The sequence below is a fragment of the Octodon degus genome, unplaced genomic scaffold (assembly GCF_000260255.1).
Source record: "Octodon degus isolate 3935 unplaced genomic scaffold, OctDeg1.0 scaffold00021, whole genome shotgun sequence".
Classification (NCBI taxonomy): Eukaryota; Metazoa; Chordata; class Mammalia; order Rodentia; family Octodontidae; genus Octodon; species Octodon degus.
Window position 1 is genome coordinate 9,616,922 of NW_004524597.1, and position 12,378 is coordinate 9,629,299.

The following is a 12,378-nucleotide window of genomic DNA, read 5'->3' on the forward strand; positions in this document are numbered from 1 at the left end:
GTTTCTTCTGAGCATCCTGTCCTTTAATATAAGAATTTAATTTATTTATATTTATTTTGACCACCCACATGCTTGGTTTTATTCCGACCATTTTATTTTGGTTTGATGAATATATTGATCCACAGTTTCCTTTTCAAAGTCTTTTTCTGAACTGATCCAGTTTTCTTGGCTTTTTTTTGCCCCTTCTAGTTTCCTCCTTTTCTTCAATGATGCTAATAATTAACATTGGCTGTTAATTTATTTTTTTTTAATTTATTTGTTTATTTATTTATTTGTGTGTGGCCAGCTCAGCCCACCAGGGAGCGGGGCTGGCTGGCATGTGGCGCTGGGGGATTGAACCACAGTCCCTGTGCTTTGCTTAGCTTAGCTTGTTCTAAGTAGGTGCTTTAGACCACTGAGCCATCTCACCAGCCCTTGGCTGTTAATTTAAAAAAATACTTTTAGTCTATATTGCATTAAGAATTAGACTGACTGGGCGTGGTGGCACACAGTAATTCCAGCACTTGGGAAGCTGAGGCAGGAGAATCGCTGTGAGTTCCAGACCAGCCTGGGCTATAAAATGAGCTCAAGGCCAGCCTGAACTGCTTAGCAAGACCCTGGATCAAAAGGAAAAAAAAAAAAAAATTAAGCGATGTGGTGGTGCACATGTATAATCACAGTGTTCTGTAATCCAAGGAGACTAAGGCAAAAGGACTGCAAATTCCAGCTTAGCCAGGCAATTTAGCAACTTAATGAGACTCAGTCTCAAGAAAGAGAGAGAGAGAGAAAGAGAGAGAGAGAGAGAGAGAGAGAGAGAGAGAGAGAGAGAGAGAGAGCGCTAAGGATTTAGATTTAGCTTGGTGCAAAGGCCCTGGTTTAACACCACTACTGAAAAAAAGCAAACAAAAAAAGAAGAATTGAACACTTCTTTAACGTTTCCCTCCCAGTTCTGAAATTCCCTGAACCTTCTCCTTATCCTCTTTGTGGAAAGCTATTACTGGCTCCTTCTAGTGGAAAACCTTGTTGGCCATATTCATAATTATCCTGTTGATTTTATTATTTGGCCTATTCATACTTAGCTGTCTCTGGACCCTTGTCTACTCCATATTTAAAGTTGTGTGTCTACTCTAGACAATAACACCTGGTGTGTATCAAGGGCCTTTAGATAGAGACCCTCTGTGGAGTATCTCTGACTGCTGATCACAACTATAACTCCTGGAAGTAGCCAGACTGGTCTTTGCCCCCTGTCCCCTCACAGCAGTTAGGGATACTTCTTCACAGGGGAGTATTATAGATAGCTAAGTTAGGTAGAATATTGTAGGCAGCCAGACAGGGCTGAGCCTGAGAGTGGTCAGTGCAGAAGAGACTGTGGCTGGAGGTACATTCACTGAAGGCGAGGCTTCAAGAAAAAGAGGAACTACTACTTCCCCTAGGGATGAATAGTACTGATGGATATTCTTTAGGGTTTTAAAATTTTTTATTTTTAACTATTTTCTTTTTTTGTTACAGGAATCAAACACAGGGCAGGCAGGCACTGCGCCACTGAGCTACATTCCTGCCCCAGGGATGGATATTCTAAGTAGGCATCAATTACCTTGGGGTGGAGGACCAAACCTTAACCCATCCCATGTGTGCTCGCTAAATGACTTGCTTTCCCATTTGATTTCCATTTAATCAACATCGTCCTAGCGACTAGTTGTAATCTTATTGGCTAATCTCAATTTTGTCCCACCTCACACCCATTTGTCATGGATCAATATTACCTAAGTGACTATACTTCTAATTTTATTGATTGGTTATAGTTCTGACACCTTAAGCCTGCCTCATCTTGGGGCTTTGCTCAATAAAACACCTTTGAGAAGTGGGGTTGGTGAGCAAACCACTTTCCAGGTCCCCTTCTGTCCCTCTCAGATGCAAGCTTTTTTCTCTCTCAATACATTCTTTTTTTTTTTTTTTTTTAAGATAGGGTTTTGCTATGCAGTTCAGGCTGGCCTCAAACTCACACTTAATCTTCCTGCCTCTGCCACCATGTTCGGCTTTCTTACAACTATTTAAAAAAATGTTTCCCTTCCAGAACCAAGCAAGATCTTTTATTTTTTTTTTCTGTCTCACCACAGGGTTTGTTGAAATAGTATAGAATTTCATTTGCAGATAATCAATTTTCCTCTTTAAACATGTCTTTTCTGTTTCAGAAATCCTTTCCAAATTATAGCATTTTGCTCCACAGTCACTTTCAAACAATCATTTCATTAATCTGCTTTATTTATTTTGTACCATTGTTCTCTTGTGGATGTATCTTCCTGTAACTTGAGTTCTTGAATCTTAAAAAAGTTTGTTATCTAACTGTAATTAAAAGTTTGGCAGCTGGGGCAATAGCTCAGGGGGTCTAAGCTCCTGTCTGGCAAGCACAAGGACCCAAGTTCGATCCCTGGTACCGCATGCCATGCCAGCCCGCACTAAGCTGGCCACTGAAACCAGGCATGGTGGCACATGCCTGTAATCCCAGCACTGGGGAGACTGAGACAGGAGGATCACTATGCGTTTGAGTTGTGTAGTGAGATCCTGTGTCAGATAAATAAATGAAAGATTCTTAAAAATTTAAAAAGTTTGGGGCCGGGGAGATAGCTCAGCGGTCTGTGTCTGCCTGACAAGTCCAAAGGCCCAGGTTTGATCCTCAGTACTGTGCACTGTGCAGCCCACACACCCGTAATCCCAGTGCTAGGGAGGCTGAGACATAGATCACTTTGAGTTTGAGCTATGTAACAAGAACCTGTACTAACTAAATAAATAAAGATTAGAAAAAAGTTTGGGTTTTAGAAATAATCTCAGCCATGCTACTTACTGCTGAGCAACTTTGGCAAATTTCTTAACCTTTTAAAAAACTTTTCTGTGCTTCAGTTACCTCATTTAATAAAAAGGATAATAATAGTTACACTTTCTAGAGCTACTGCAATTCAGTGGAATAAGGTGATGAATAAATAGGCAGGAAAGTGAAGAACATAAATTTCCTACCTCCTGTCTCTGAAGTAATTTCCACCACTGAGCCCCCACTACTGTCTTGCATTATTTACCTCTACCTCTGTGCCACTATCCTTTCCTTAGGTTGTATACTTGCTTGAGTCTTTCCTTCATTGAGAAAAAATATCGAGCCATTCCTGTCTTTTACCTCTCTCTTTCATAGCTAAACTGTTAAAAAGTGGGCTACTGGCCATGTCTACACTCCTCACTTGGCATCAATCAGCTGGCATTTAGCTTCCTACCAATTAAGGTCACTGGCAAACACCATGCCTTTAGCACTCTAATCCAGGAAGTTTACAAATGCTGGTGATATGGCAGTGCCCAGGGACAGGATGACCCTGGGAACTGCTCACTGACAGAAAGATTGGAACAAATGCTGTGTCATGCAAATGAGCACATGTGAAGAGGCCTGGAGAGGAGGCTGTGGAGGAGTCTGTCTGTACCTGTTAATGAGAGGGACACACAGCCTGAGCAGAGGGGACAACATGGGGAAAGACCAAGAGTGTTGGGAGCTGCTGAAGCTGAAATTGATCATATGTAGGAGGGCAGGATGAAGCCTCATTGCCTAAAGCAGTCAAGCTACCTCAGTCTTGAGAAAAACATCCTACCTGGACATTGTGGGCTATTAGTCTAGACAACCTCCTATCTTGCAATTTTGTAAAGGTATAAATAAAGGCCCTTAATGTTGTTCTGGGGGTCCTCTCATCAACAAGGCAGATAAGTCACCACCTGACCCAGCTCTTCTCTTTTTGTCTTTCTTTTCCTCATTCTTTTTTTTTTTTTTTGGCGGTACAGGGGATTGAACTCAGGCCCTTGCGCTTGCCAGGGAAGCACTTATTCCACTGAGCCATCTCCCCGGCCCTCTTTTCCTCATTCTTGCTGCCATTTCAGAACACACTGAGAGACCAACAAATCCTTACACAAGAGATGGGAAGCTATAGAGAGTTCTGTACATCCCAAGATATGAGTGGGTTCAGGGAGTGTGGGGGGACCAGTTGGGGACTGCCCACAACTCAGTCCCTGCTTTGTTCACAGAGCAAGGTACCTACTAACCTCACCTTGTACAGTAGTTGTGCCTCAACTTCCACACATTGTGCTTCAGCTTCTTCCCACTTCTCTGATCCTCTCAGATTCTTCTAACTCTAGACTGAAGGGTTCTTGGGGTTTCCTATTTTTGGAGTCTCTCACCTGCCCATCAGCCAGCTCCACATTCTTTTTTTTTTTTTCCAGAACCAGGGATTGAACTCAGGCTCTTGCTCTTACCAGGGAAGCACTTATTCTACTGAGCCATCTCCCCGGCCAGCTCCACATTCTGCTGCACAGGGAACTCTGGAATCTTCTCAAGTGTCTCAGAACCTTGCACTAGTCCCTTCACCTGGGCATCTCCACCTAGCCCACAGCCTTTTCTTTTCTCCTGGCACCTAGCCCCTCAGGCTAACGTTTCCAAACTCTATTCTCAAAAAGTCCTTATTGGGCTGGGGAGATAGCTCAGTAGAATAAGTGCTTGCCTGGCAAGTGCAAGGGCCTGAGTTCAATCCCCAGTTCTGAAAGGAAAAAAAAAAAATCCTTATTAACACTGGGTGTGGTGGCACACACTTGTAATCCCAGCACTCAGGAGGATCGTGTCCTGAACTACATAGTGAGATCCTGTCCCCCCAAAAACAAAACAAAATATTTTAGTGCACCCTGAGCAATGAAGGAGATTTAGCAAGACCTGTCTCAAAACATTAAAAAGGGCTGGGGATATAGTTCAGTGTGAAAGTCCTGGGTCCAATCCCCAGCACTACAAAACACAAGAACAAAACCCACATAAGATCGCCATTCCCATCACACAAATAAAAAGCAGGCATAAATGCACTGCTTCCTCAGATTTAAGAACAGTTGAGTAGTAATGCATTCCCCAAGTCCTGCTTGGGAGTTTTACCAGCAGGTAGTAGTAGAAGTGTGTGGATTTAGCTACCTGTGGATTTAGGGGAGGTTTCCAACCAGTTTAAACAGAGGAAGGATGCTGAAAAGCCTCAGAACTCAGTGAAGACCTTAATGCCAAGTCCCTGGAAGAACAACTCCAGAGAGACCTTGCAGTTTGGAGTCTGGGGATATATATCTTCAGTCTGTGTCCAGGTTCAGGAGGGACTCAAAGGGCTGATTTTGAGTCTAGTATACACCTGACCCAACAGCACCGCTCCGTGGTAGAACATTTTAAATTATTTTTAAATTGAAAATTAACTCTTTCAAAGCACACAATTTAGTGACTGGTAGCCTATTTTATAATATAAGCCATGCAGCAGTCACCACTAATTTTATCACCCATCACCTCCCCTGGTGCCTGGGGCCACGGATCTACTTTCCATGTTCATGGACTTGCCTATTTTGCATATTTCACGTAAACGGAATCTCACAATCCGTGGTTGTACCTGAGTTCTAGCATTTTTCAGCGTTAAGCCATGTTCCATCTGAAGTCTTCTCTGCAACATGTGTTCATTTGTAATGATCTACTGCATACACAGGGAGAACACCTACCATAGAAAGACGAGCAAGAAGTGGCCAGGGCCAAAGAGGAGGACACGGCGCCCCAGAAGGGACCGGGCTGCTGCATTGCGGTGCTGGACTTTCAGGGCTGCTCTTCACCGGCCCAGTGAGTCCCACCTTGCCGTCACCTCAGTGTCTCCTCCTCTGTGTGGAGCTCCAAGAGATGACGCAGTAGGCATTAACTGGGCTCTTACTGTGTGTCGGGTGCTCGGGGACTGCTGTGAGGCCTGGGGAGCCGGGGCGTGTGCAACGGGCGCTCAGAAACCGTTTGGAGCGAGCGGTAGTTGTTTTTGCTGGTGTTTTAGTGCAGTGATTGTTGAATGGGGGGAGACTGGAAACTGAGATGACAAATGGGGAAGCGCGCCGGGAGACCAGCCTAGTCTGGGACGCGCGCGCAAAGCAGTCGGTGACTGGCAGGGGCGGGGGCGGGATGAGCGACCGGGCCTCTTCCCGAGCCGAAGGGAGGCGGGGCCACCAGAGCCCGCCCATCCCGCAACGCCCACGACCTAAATTGCGCAGACGGCGGAGCCTGAGAACCCAAGGCGAAGGATAGAGCTTTCGGATGCCAAACCCGGGCGCCCGCCCCTGCCTGCCTGACGGAGCACCGGGCGGAGCCTACATCCTCCCAGTCGGGCGGTGACGCTACAGAGCTGGGGCGGAGCCGGAGCAACCGGTCCCTCCCGCCCCACTCCGCGGCCGACTGGGAGACGCGGGGCGGGGTGTGGGCAGGATCCGCCCACGCGCCGCGGGGAGGAGGAGGAGTCCGCGCGGGGCCCGCAGTGCAACGCGAGCTGGCAGCGAAGGACCCCGAGCGGCGTCGCTCAGCAGACAGGCCGCGGCCGTCACCGGATCCTGTCCCGAGCCCCGCCATGCCCTCCGTTGTCCCTGCCTGAGAGGCGGCCGTCGGTGCGCCGGCAGGCCTCGGGCCGCCGGGGCCATGCGCGCGCTGCGCTGACGATGCCGCCTGGCGCGCCCGCCCGGCTGGCGCTGGCCCTGGGCCTGGGCCTGTGGCTCGGGGGGCTGGCGGGGGCCCCCGGGCGCGGCTGCGGGCCGTGCGCTCCTCCATGTCTTTGCGGCCCGGCGCCGGGCACCGCCTGCCTGGTCAACTGCTCAGGCCGTGGGCTGCATACGCTCGGGCCCGGGCTGCGCATCCCTGCGGACACCACAGTTCTGTGAGTAGCCCGGCCTGGGCGGACTGGCGGTTGCCATGGCTCCGGGTGGCCGGGAGAGCATCGCAGCAGAGTTAGGCCGCTCCCAGGGCGAGGCTCCGGCGCGGCTGTCGGCCCGACTAAATAAGGAAAATCTGGAACTGTGGCCGGCGTGGCTGAGGGGGAGGGGGCAGGCCAAAAGTCCTGGTATCTGTGACAACAGGCGTCCCTCGCCTTGGGATTCTGAGAGCGGGAGCTGACAGCGTGCGGGGCGGGGCGGGAAGGTGGAGGTGTGTGGAGAAAACAAACACACGCCGATTAGAAACTAATTAGACTCTAATTGGGATGCGGCCTGGGGCTTGAGGATTTTCTGGGAGGCGGGGTTTCTGTGGAGGAGGGGCAGGTGTTGGTAGAACGGCGTGGATACTGAGGTTAAAGAAGCGGCGTGGAGGTGGGACCAGAGGAAAAGGGGAGGGCACCTAAGGTGTGAGGAAGAGAAGGTGCCTGAACGTGGCTAAACGTAACAGCTTGAGGAATGGTGTGAAGGGTTGGTGAGGAAGAGTAGGATGTGGACCCACAGGCTCTCCGAGGACTTGAAGGGTCTCAGGATGCTCTGCTGCAGCGAAATTCTGGCAACAGTGGGAGGGGTAAAACACTTAAGAGGTAATAGTAATAGGGAGCCTTTTTTGAGAGAATTCCCTCAGCCAGGCCTTTGTCAAACTCTTAGGGATTGTCACATTTAACTTCTGTGGAGTAGTCAGTTTTGCAGCTGAGGAAATAGTTGTGGAGATCTGATGAGACTTGTCCAAGGTATCACTTTCTGGACATAGCTAGGGAGAATTGGACCTGTGAAGTGCCAGGACCCAGGATTGGACTGAGAAGGGGGTAGAGGACTGAGATTGTAGATTCTTGTTCCATGGGCTGGGAAAGTCTCAGGGCCCGTTAATCCCAACTCCTTTAATTTCCTGGGCACTTTTGGACACCTCAGCCCAGAAGCTACTGCTGGAATCTCCTAGGGAAACTTGTAATGTAACATCCTGGGCCTGTTAAATCTGGGGAATGGCTCTTCTCTGCCTCTTACTTTCTTTCTTTTTCTTTTTCTTTCTTTTCTTTTTTTTTTTTCTTTTTTGGGTAATTGCTCCTTGGTGACTCCAACGTAGAGGTACCTTTAGTAGGAGAACCCTTTGTCCTTGGAGTTTTGCTTCAGAGGCTTGGGGTGGAAAGAGCAAGTTCTTCAGGGCTAGCTGAGAACTGTGGTTGGGGGCTGTTCTGGGCTTGTCATTGTACTGCTTGACCACTTGAGCAACTGTGGCGCCACTGTCTATGTGGAGATGGGCCCCCTCTTGCCTGCCAGCAGTGCCCACAGAATTGCGTCAGATCCACTCCACCCTTTGTTTCTGGATGCTGTGTGTGAGGGTATCTTAGTCTCTGCCAACTGGTTGCTCTGGTCAGGCCTAGCTCCCTGTGTCCTTCTCACATCCCCAGCCCCTGCTGCCCCTTTGCTAGCCTCCTAGCAGCTATCCAGGAAATACAGGATGAGGGGCATGTAGCACTGTCCACTCTCAGGCTGTTGCTTTTTGGGTTTTGTGAAAGTGAGCTTTCTGAGAGCTGGTGACCTGATCTGGCCTGAGGTGGCAGGGTTTTTAGGGTGCTGACCTCTGTGTGAGGAAACATCAGGGTGACCTCATGTAAGCCAGGAGAGTGAGGAATGGAGGAGACTTCACATTCTTCTTTCTACCACCAAGGATGGCTCTGGAAGATTTCCAGAGGTGAGGAGGCACACAAAGGAAACTGGGGCCAGAGGGAGGTGTTGATCCCTTTGCTGGTCCTCCAGGCCACCATCTGTGTTTAATGGGTTTAATCCAGCAAACTTCTTAGGGAGGCAGTCCAGGTTCTCTGAGGGTGAAGCCATAGACACAGGGCAACCTCCCCCATGCATGTTTAGGTGCTCTGGGAGTGTTGCGTTCTCTTATCACAAGCAGCCTCTCTGCGGGGGGCGGGGGGGGGCTTGGGTACCTGTTTGTGATTCCTTGGCCTGATATGAGGCAGGACAGACGAAAGGATGGCTTGGGCTTCCAGCAGCACAACCTTCCAGTCTTTCTTGGGTTAAAATGATGCTGCTGCTGGGAGGTGGCAGCTTGAAAAAGATGACGTTATTGGCAAAATGTTGCTGCTGCACTATTTTTAAAACTTTGCTATGGAGAATTTAAAGCTTCCTTACAGAAAAAATTAGGCAGAACGGGTGATAAATCTCACCTCCTCTCCCATATCAAACCTCCCCCACATTTTGAGTAATTTCCAGAATTCTGGTCTTTAATCTGTGAGCATTTTGGAGTGTATCACAACTCCCGAAACACATCTAAAACTCATTGTTATGCCATTTGTTATTACTCCTCAGTCTATTAAATGTGCAGTTCATTCCGGGTTTTTTTTTTTTTTTATAGTTTGAATTTGAGTTTCAGTAAGGTCTGATAGTGTAATTATCTGATACCTTTAAGACTCTGTTGATGTTACATTCTTTCACCCCTCTTTCCTCTTCTGCTGTTTGTTGAATAAACTGGCTTCTGTGACTCTTGGTTCCCAGTTGTCTCTGAACTGTCACTCGCAGTGTTTTGGGGTCTGTTTCTGTCCTCTGCATCTATGCAAGTGGGAATTGGATCTTTGTGTGGATGGCCCCACATCCAATGCTCTAGAGCCTCTTGTGGCTAGGGGCGACAACATAAATATTCTGTCATAGTAGAAGGCTTTCCTGGATGGCACTGCATCAGCTTTGGTTGCTATTTCAGATCACTTATTGGGTAGCTTGTGCTGCTGTGTTTAGCTCAGGGCTTACTTTGGCCTAGTGTTGTTTTGTGAGTGAGTGTTTTGGGACTAGAATGAAGCATATACTAGGGACTCAGTAGGTTTTAAATATAGGAGCCTTTGGGTCTTTTGTTTCCTGGGAGTATTAAAGGCCTTGGCATTTCTTCCCTGGGCCACTAAATAATGAGATTGGTGGGAAGAGGCTCAGCCCCCAGTGTCTGTGTCCTGGTTATAGGTGTGAGGAAAGGCAGGCATCTGTGTGCAGACCCCAGGGCTTGGTGGGTGCTAGCTTGGCCCCAATGTATTATATGTGCTAGCAAAGTGAGCACTTGGGCCTAACGTATTAGATTGTACCTGCCATGTGCAGTGCTGCTCTAGGTGCAACAGAGGGTCCTCAAGCTCCTGTTCTAAGCCCTGGGGCCTAAGAGCCAGGGTTGTCACTGAAGCTTTCTGCCTAGCTGTGAGCCTCCTTGAGCCCTCACCAGATGTAGTGCCCAGTTGTGACTTGTCCAGCCCTGTACTAGGGGCCTATGAGACCACCATTGGGCTCAGTTATCATGAGGAGAAACCCACATTAAACTGACATGGAGTCTAAAACAATAAAGTCAAATGATGAGACTGAGAAGGGCCACAGCTGCAGGTGACATTGAAGCCAAGACTCAAAGTTTCTCCAGGAGCTGCCCAGGACCTGGCAGAGCATTCCAGACAAGAGAAAAACTGCATAAAGTTCCTGAGGCATGAGGTAATAAAGCAATAGGAGGCATAATCTTTATAGTATAACCAGGTAGGGAGAGTATTATAAGGTCTAGAAGAGAAGCATGGCCCACACTTTTTAAAAGGAACCCTAACTGCTGTGTGAAGATACAAGGGAGATGGCACCATTCAAGTGCTGCTGGCTGGCCCTCTGGGTTCTGAGCTTTGTCTCTTACAAGGTGCCATCTTTGGGAACAATGTGAAAGATAACTTAGTCTTAACCCCACCAAACTAAGTTTGGCAAACTTAGTTTGCCAAAAAAATAAGAACAACAACGAATGTCTATATTTGGTTACCATGGGGAAGGAGAAAAAACGATGCCTATTTTCCAAGGAAGCAAAGCATCTCATGTATAGCCTGCCTTCCTCAGAAACACTTGAAGACCTGAAAAGATGCACCCCGGAGTATCTGTACTCTGGAAATCTTTAGCAGTTAGTGCCTTTCGGGAACATCTGAGCATCATGCTACAAGAACATCTGTGGTGATGAGAGACATCTGCAGGTCATCCACCTGATGTGGGACTTGTGTCCAGCATATACAGAGAACTCTAAGGTCTCAGTAACAAAACAAATGGCCCTGACAGGATGTGGTGCCACACACCTGTAATCTCAGTAAATGGGAGGTTGAAGCAGGAGGATCACTATGAATTCAAGGCCAGTGTGGGTTCCATAATGAGTGCAAGGCCAGCCTGAACTACATAGCAAGACCCTGTCTCAAAAAACAAAAAACAAACAAACAAACAAAAAAAAAAACCAACAAAAAACCCAAGTAAAACAAAACCAAACCAAACCAAGTGGCTCTGTAAAAACTGGAGAAAGGACCTGAATAGACATTTTTCCACAAAAGAAGCATAACTGGCCAAGAACCGTAGGAAAAGATGCTCAACGTTGTTAGTCATTAGAGAAATGCAAATCAAAACCACAGTGAGACACCACTTCATACCCACTAGGATGCGGTTGTCATAAAGAATCACAAGTATTGGTGAGGCTGGGGAGAAATGAGAACTTATGTCCTCTGCTGAGAGGGCTGTGGAGTGGTGCTGCCTGTGGAAGAGTCTGGCAGCTCTTCGAACAATCACATGGAGTTACATAGGACTGTGCTCTTCACTCCTGGATATCTACCCAAGAAAAAGCAATGTCACACAAAGATACACACATTCATGCACCATCACATTCATAGTACCTGGGTGGTAGAAACACCCCAAAAGTTTTTTGTTTGAGACAGGGCTTCATTATATAGTCTAGAGTGGCCTTGAACTTACTGTATAGTCTATGATGATCCACCTGCCCCAGCCTCCTGAGTGCTGGGGTTACAGGCATGTCCTACAATGCCTGCCTAACACTCCAAAAGTTTGAGTGATAAATGATAATACCAGGGTGGACCACGTGGGCTGAAGCAGGAGGATCACTATGAATTTGAGGCCAGTGTGCATTCAGTAATGAGTTCAAGGCCAACCTAACTATAGCAAGAACTTGTCTTTTAAAAGATCTAAAGAAAACAAACAAAAAACCCCAAAGGCTTTGTAAAAAAAAAAAAAAAAAATGGGAAAAGGGGCTGGGGAGATAGCTTAGTGGTTTAAACACCTACCTGGCAAGTGCAAGGACTCAAGTTCAAATTTGATCCCCATTAGCACATGCCATGCCAGTCGTGGAACTCCAGTCTGCCATGTTGGCCACCAAGACTGGGTGTGGTGGTGCATGCCTGTAATCTCAGCACTGGGGAAGCTGAGACAGGAGGATCACTACCAGTCTGAGCTGCTTAGCGAGACCCTGTACCGGATAAATAAATAAATGAAAATAAACAAAAAAATTGGAAAAGGACTTAAACAGACATTTCAGGTGGATGCTGAAGAAGGATATGTTCATTTTGGTATGGTGATACATGGCAGAGCACATGGGTTCTAAGCACATGGCGCTTGATGAAACAGCTTCCCCAGAGGCCACATATTCTATGACTTCATCAGCGTGAAAGGTGCAGAATAATCAAATCCACAGAGATAGAAAACATCTTAATGGTTGCTTGTATCAGAGGAAGGGTAGGGTGGTGAGGGGTGATGGCAAAGGAAGGTGAGGTTTCTTTTTGGAATGATGAAAATGTCTTGAAGTTAGATAATGATGATGGTTGTACAACTCTGTAGACATGCTGAAAA

The 12,378-nt window shown here is 47.4% G+C and overlaps 1 protein-coding gene across 4 annotated transcripts in view; it reads left to right on the forward strand.

The window, feature by feature from the left end:
* Positions 1 to 6,483: 6,483 nt before the first annotated feature.
* Pkd1 (polycystin 1, transient receptor potential channel interacting) overlaps positions 6,484 to 12,378 on the forward strand; it is a 48,626-nt gene continuing 42,731 nt past the window's right edge. For all 4 annotated transcript variants that reach the window (XM_004627868.2, XM_023711858.1, XM_023711857.1 and 1 more), the window contains exon 1: positions 6,484 to 6,698. In XM_004627868.2, the coding sequence (XP_004627925.1) occupies positions 6,484 to 6,698 (215 nt within the window). The remainder of the gene's footprint in view (positions 6,699 to 12,378) is intronic.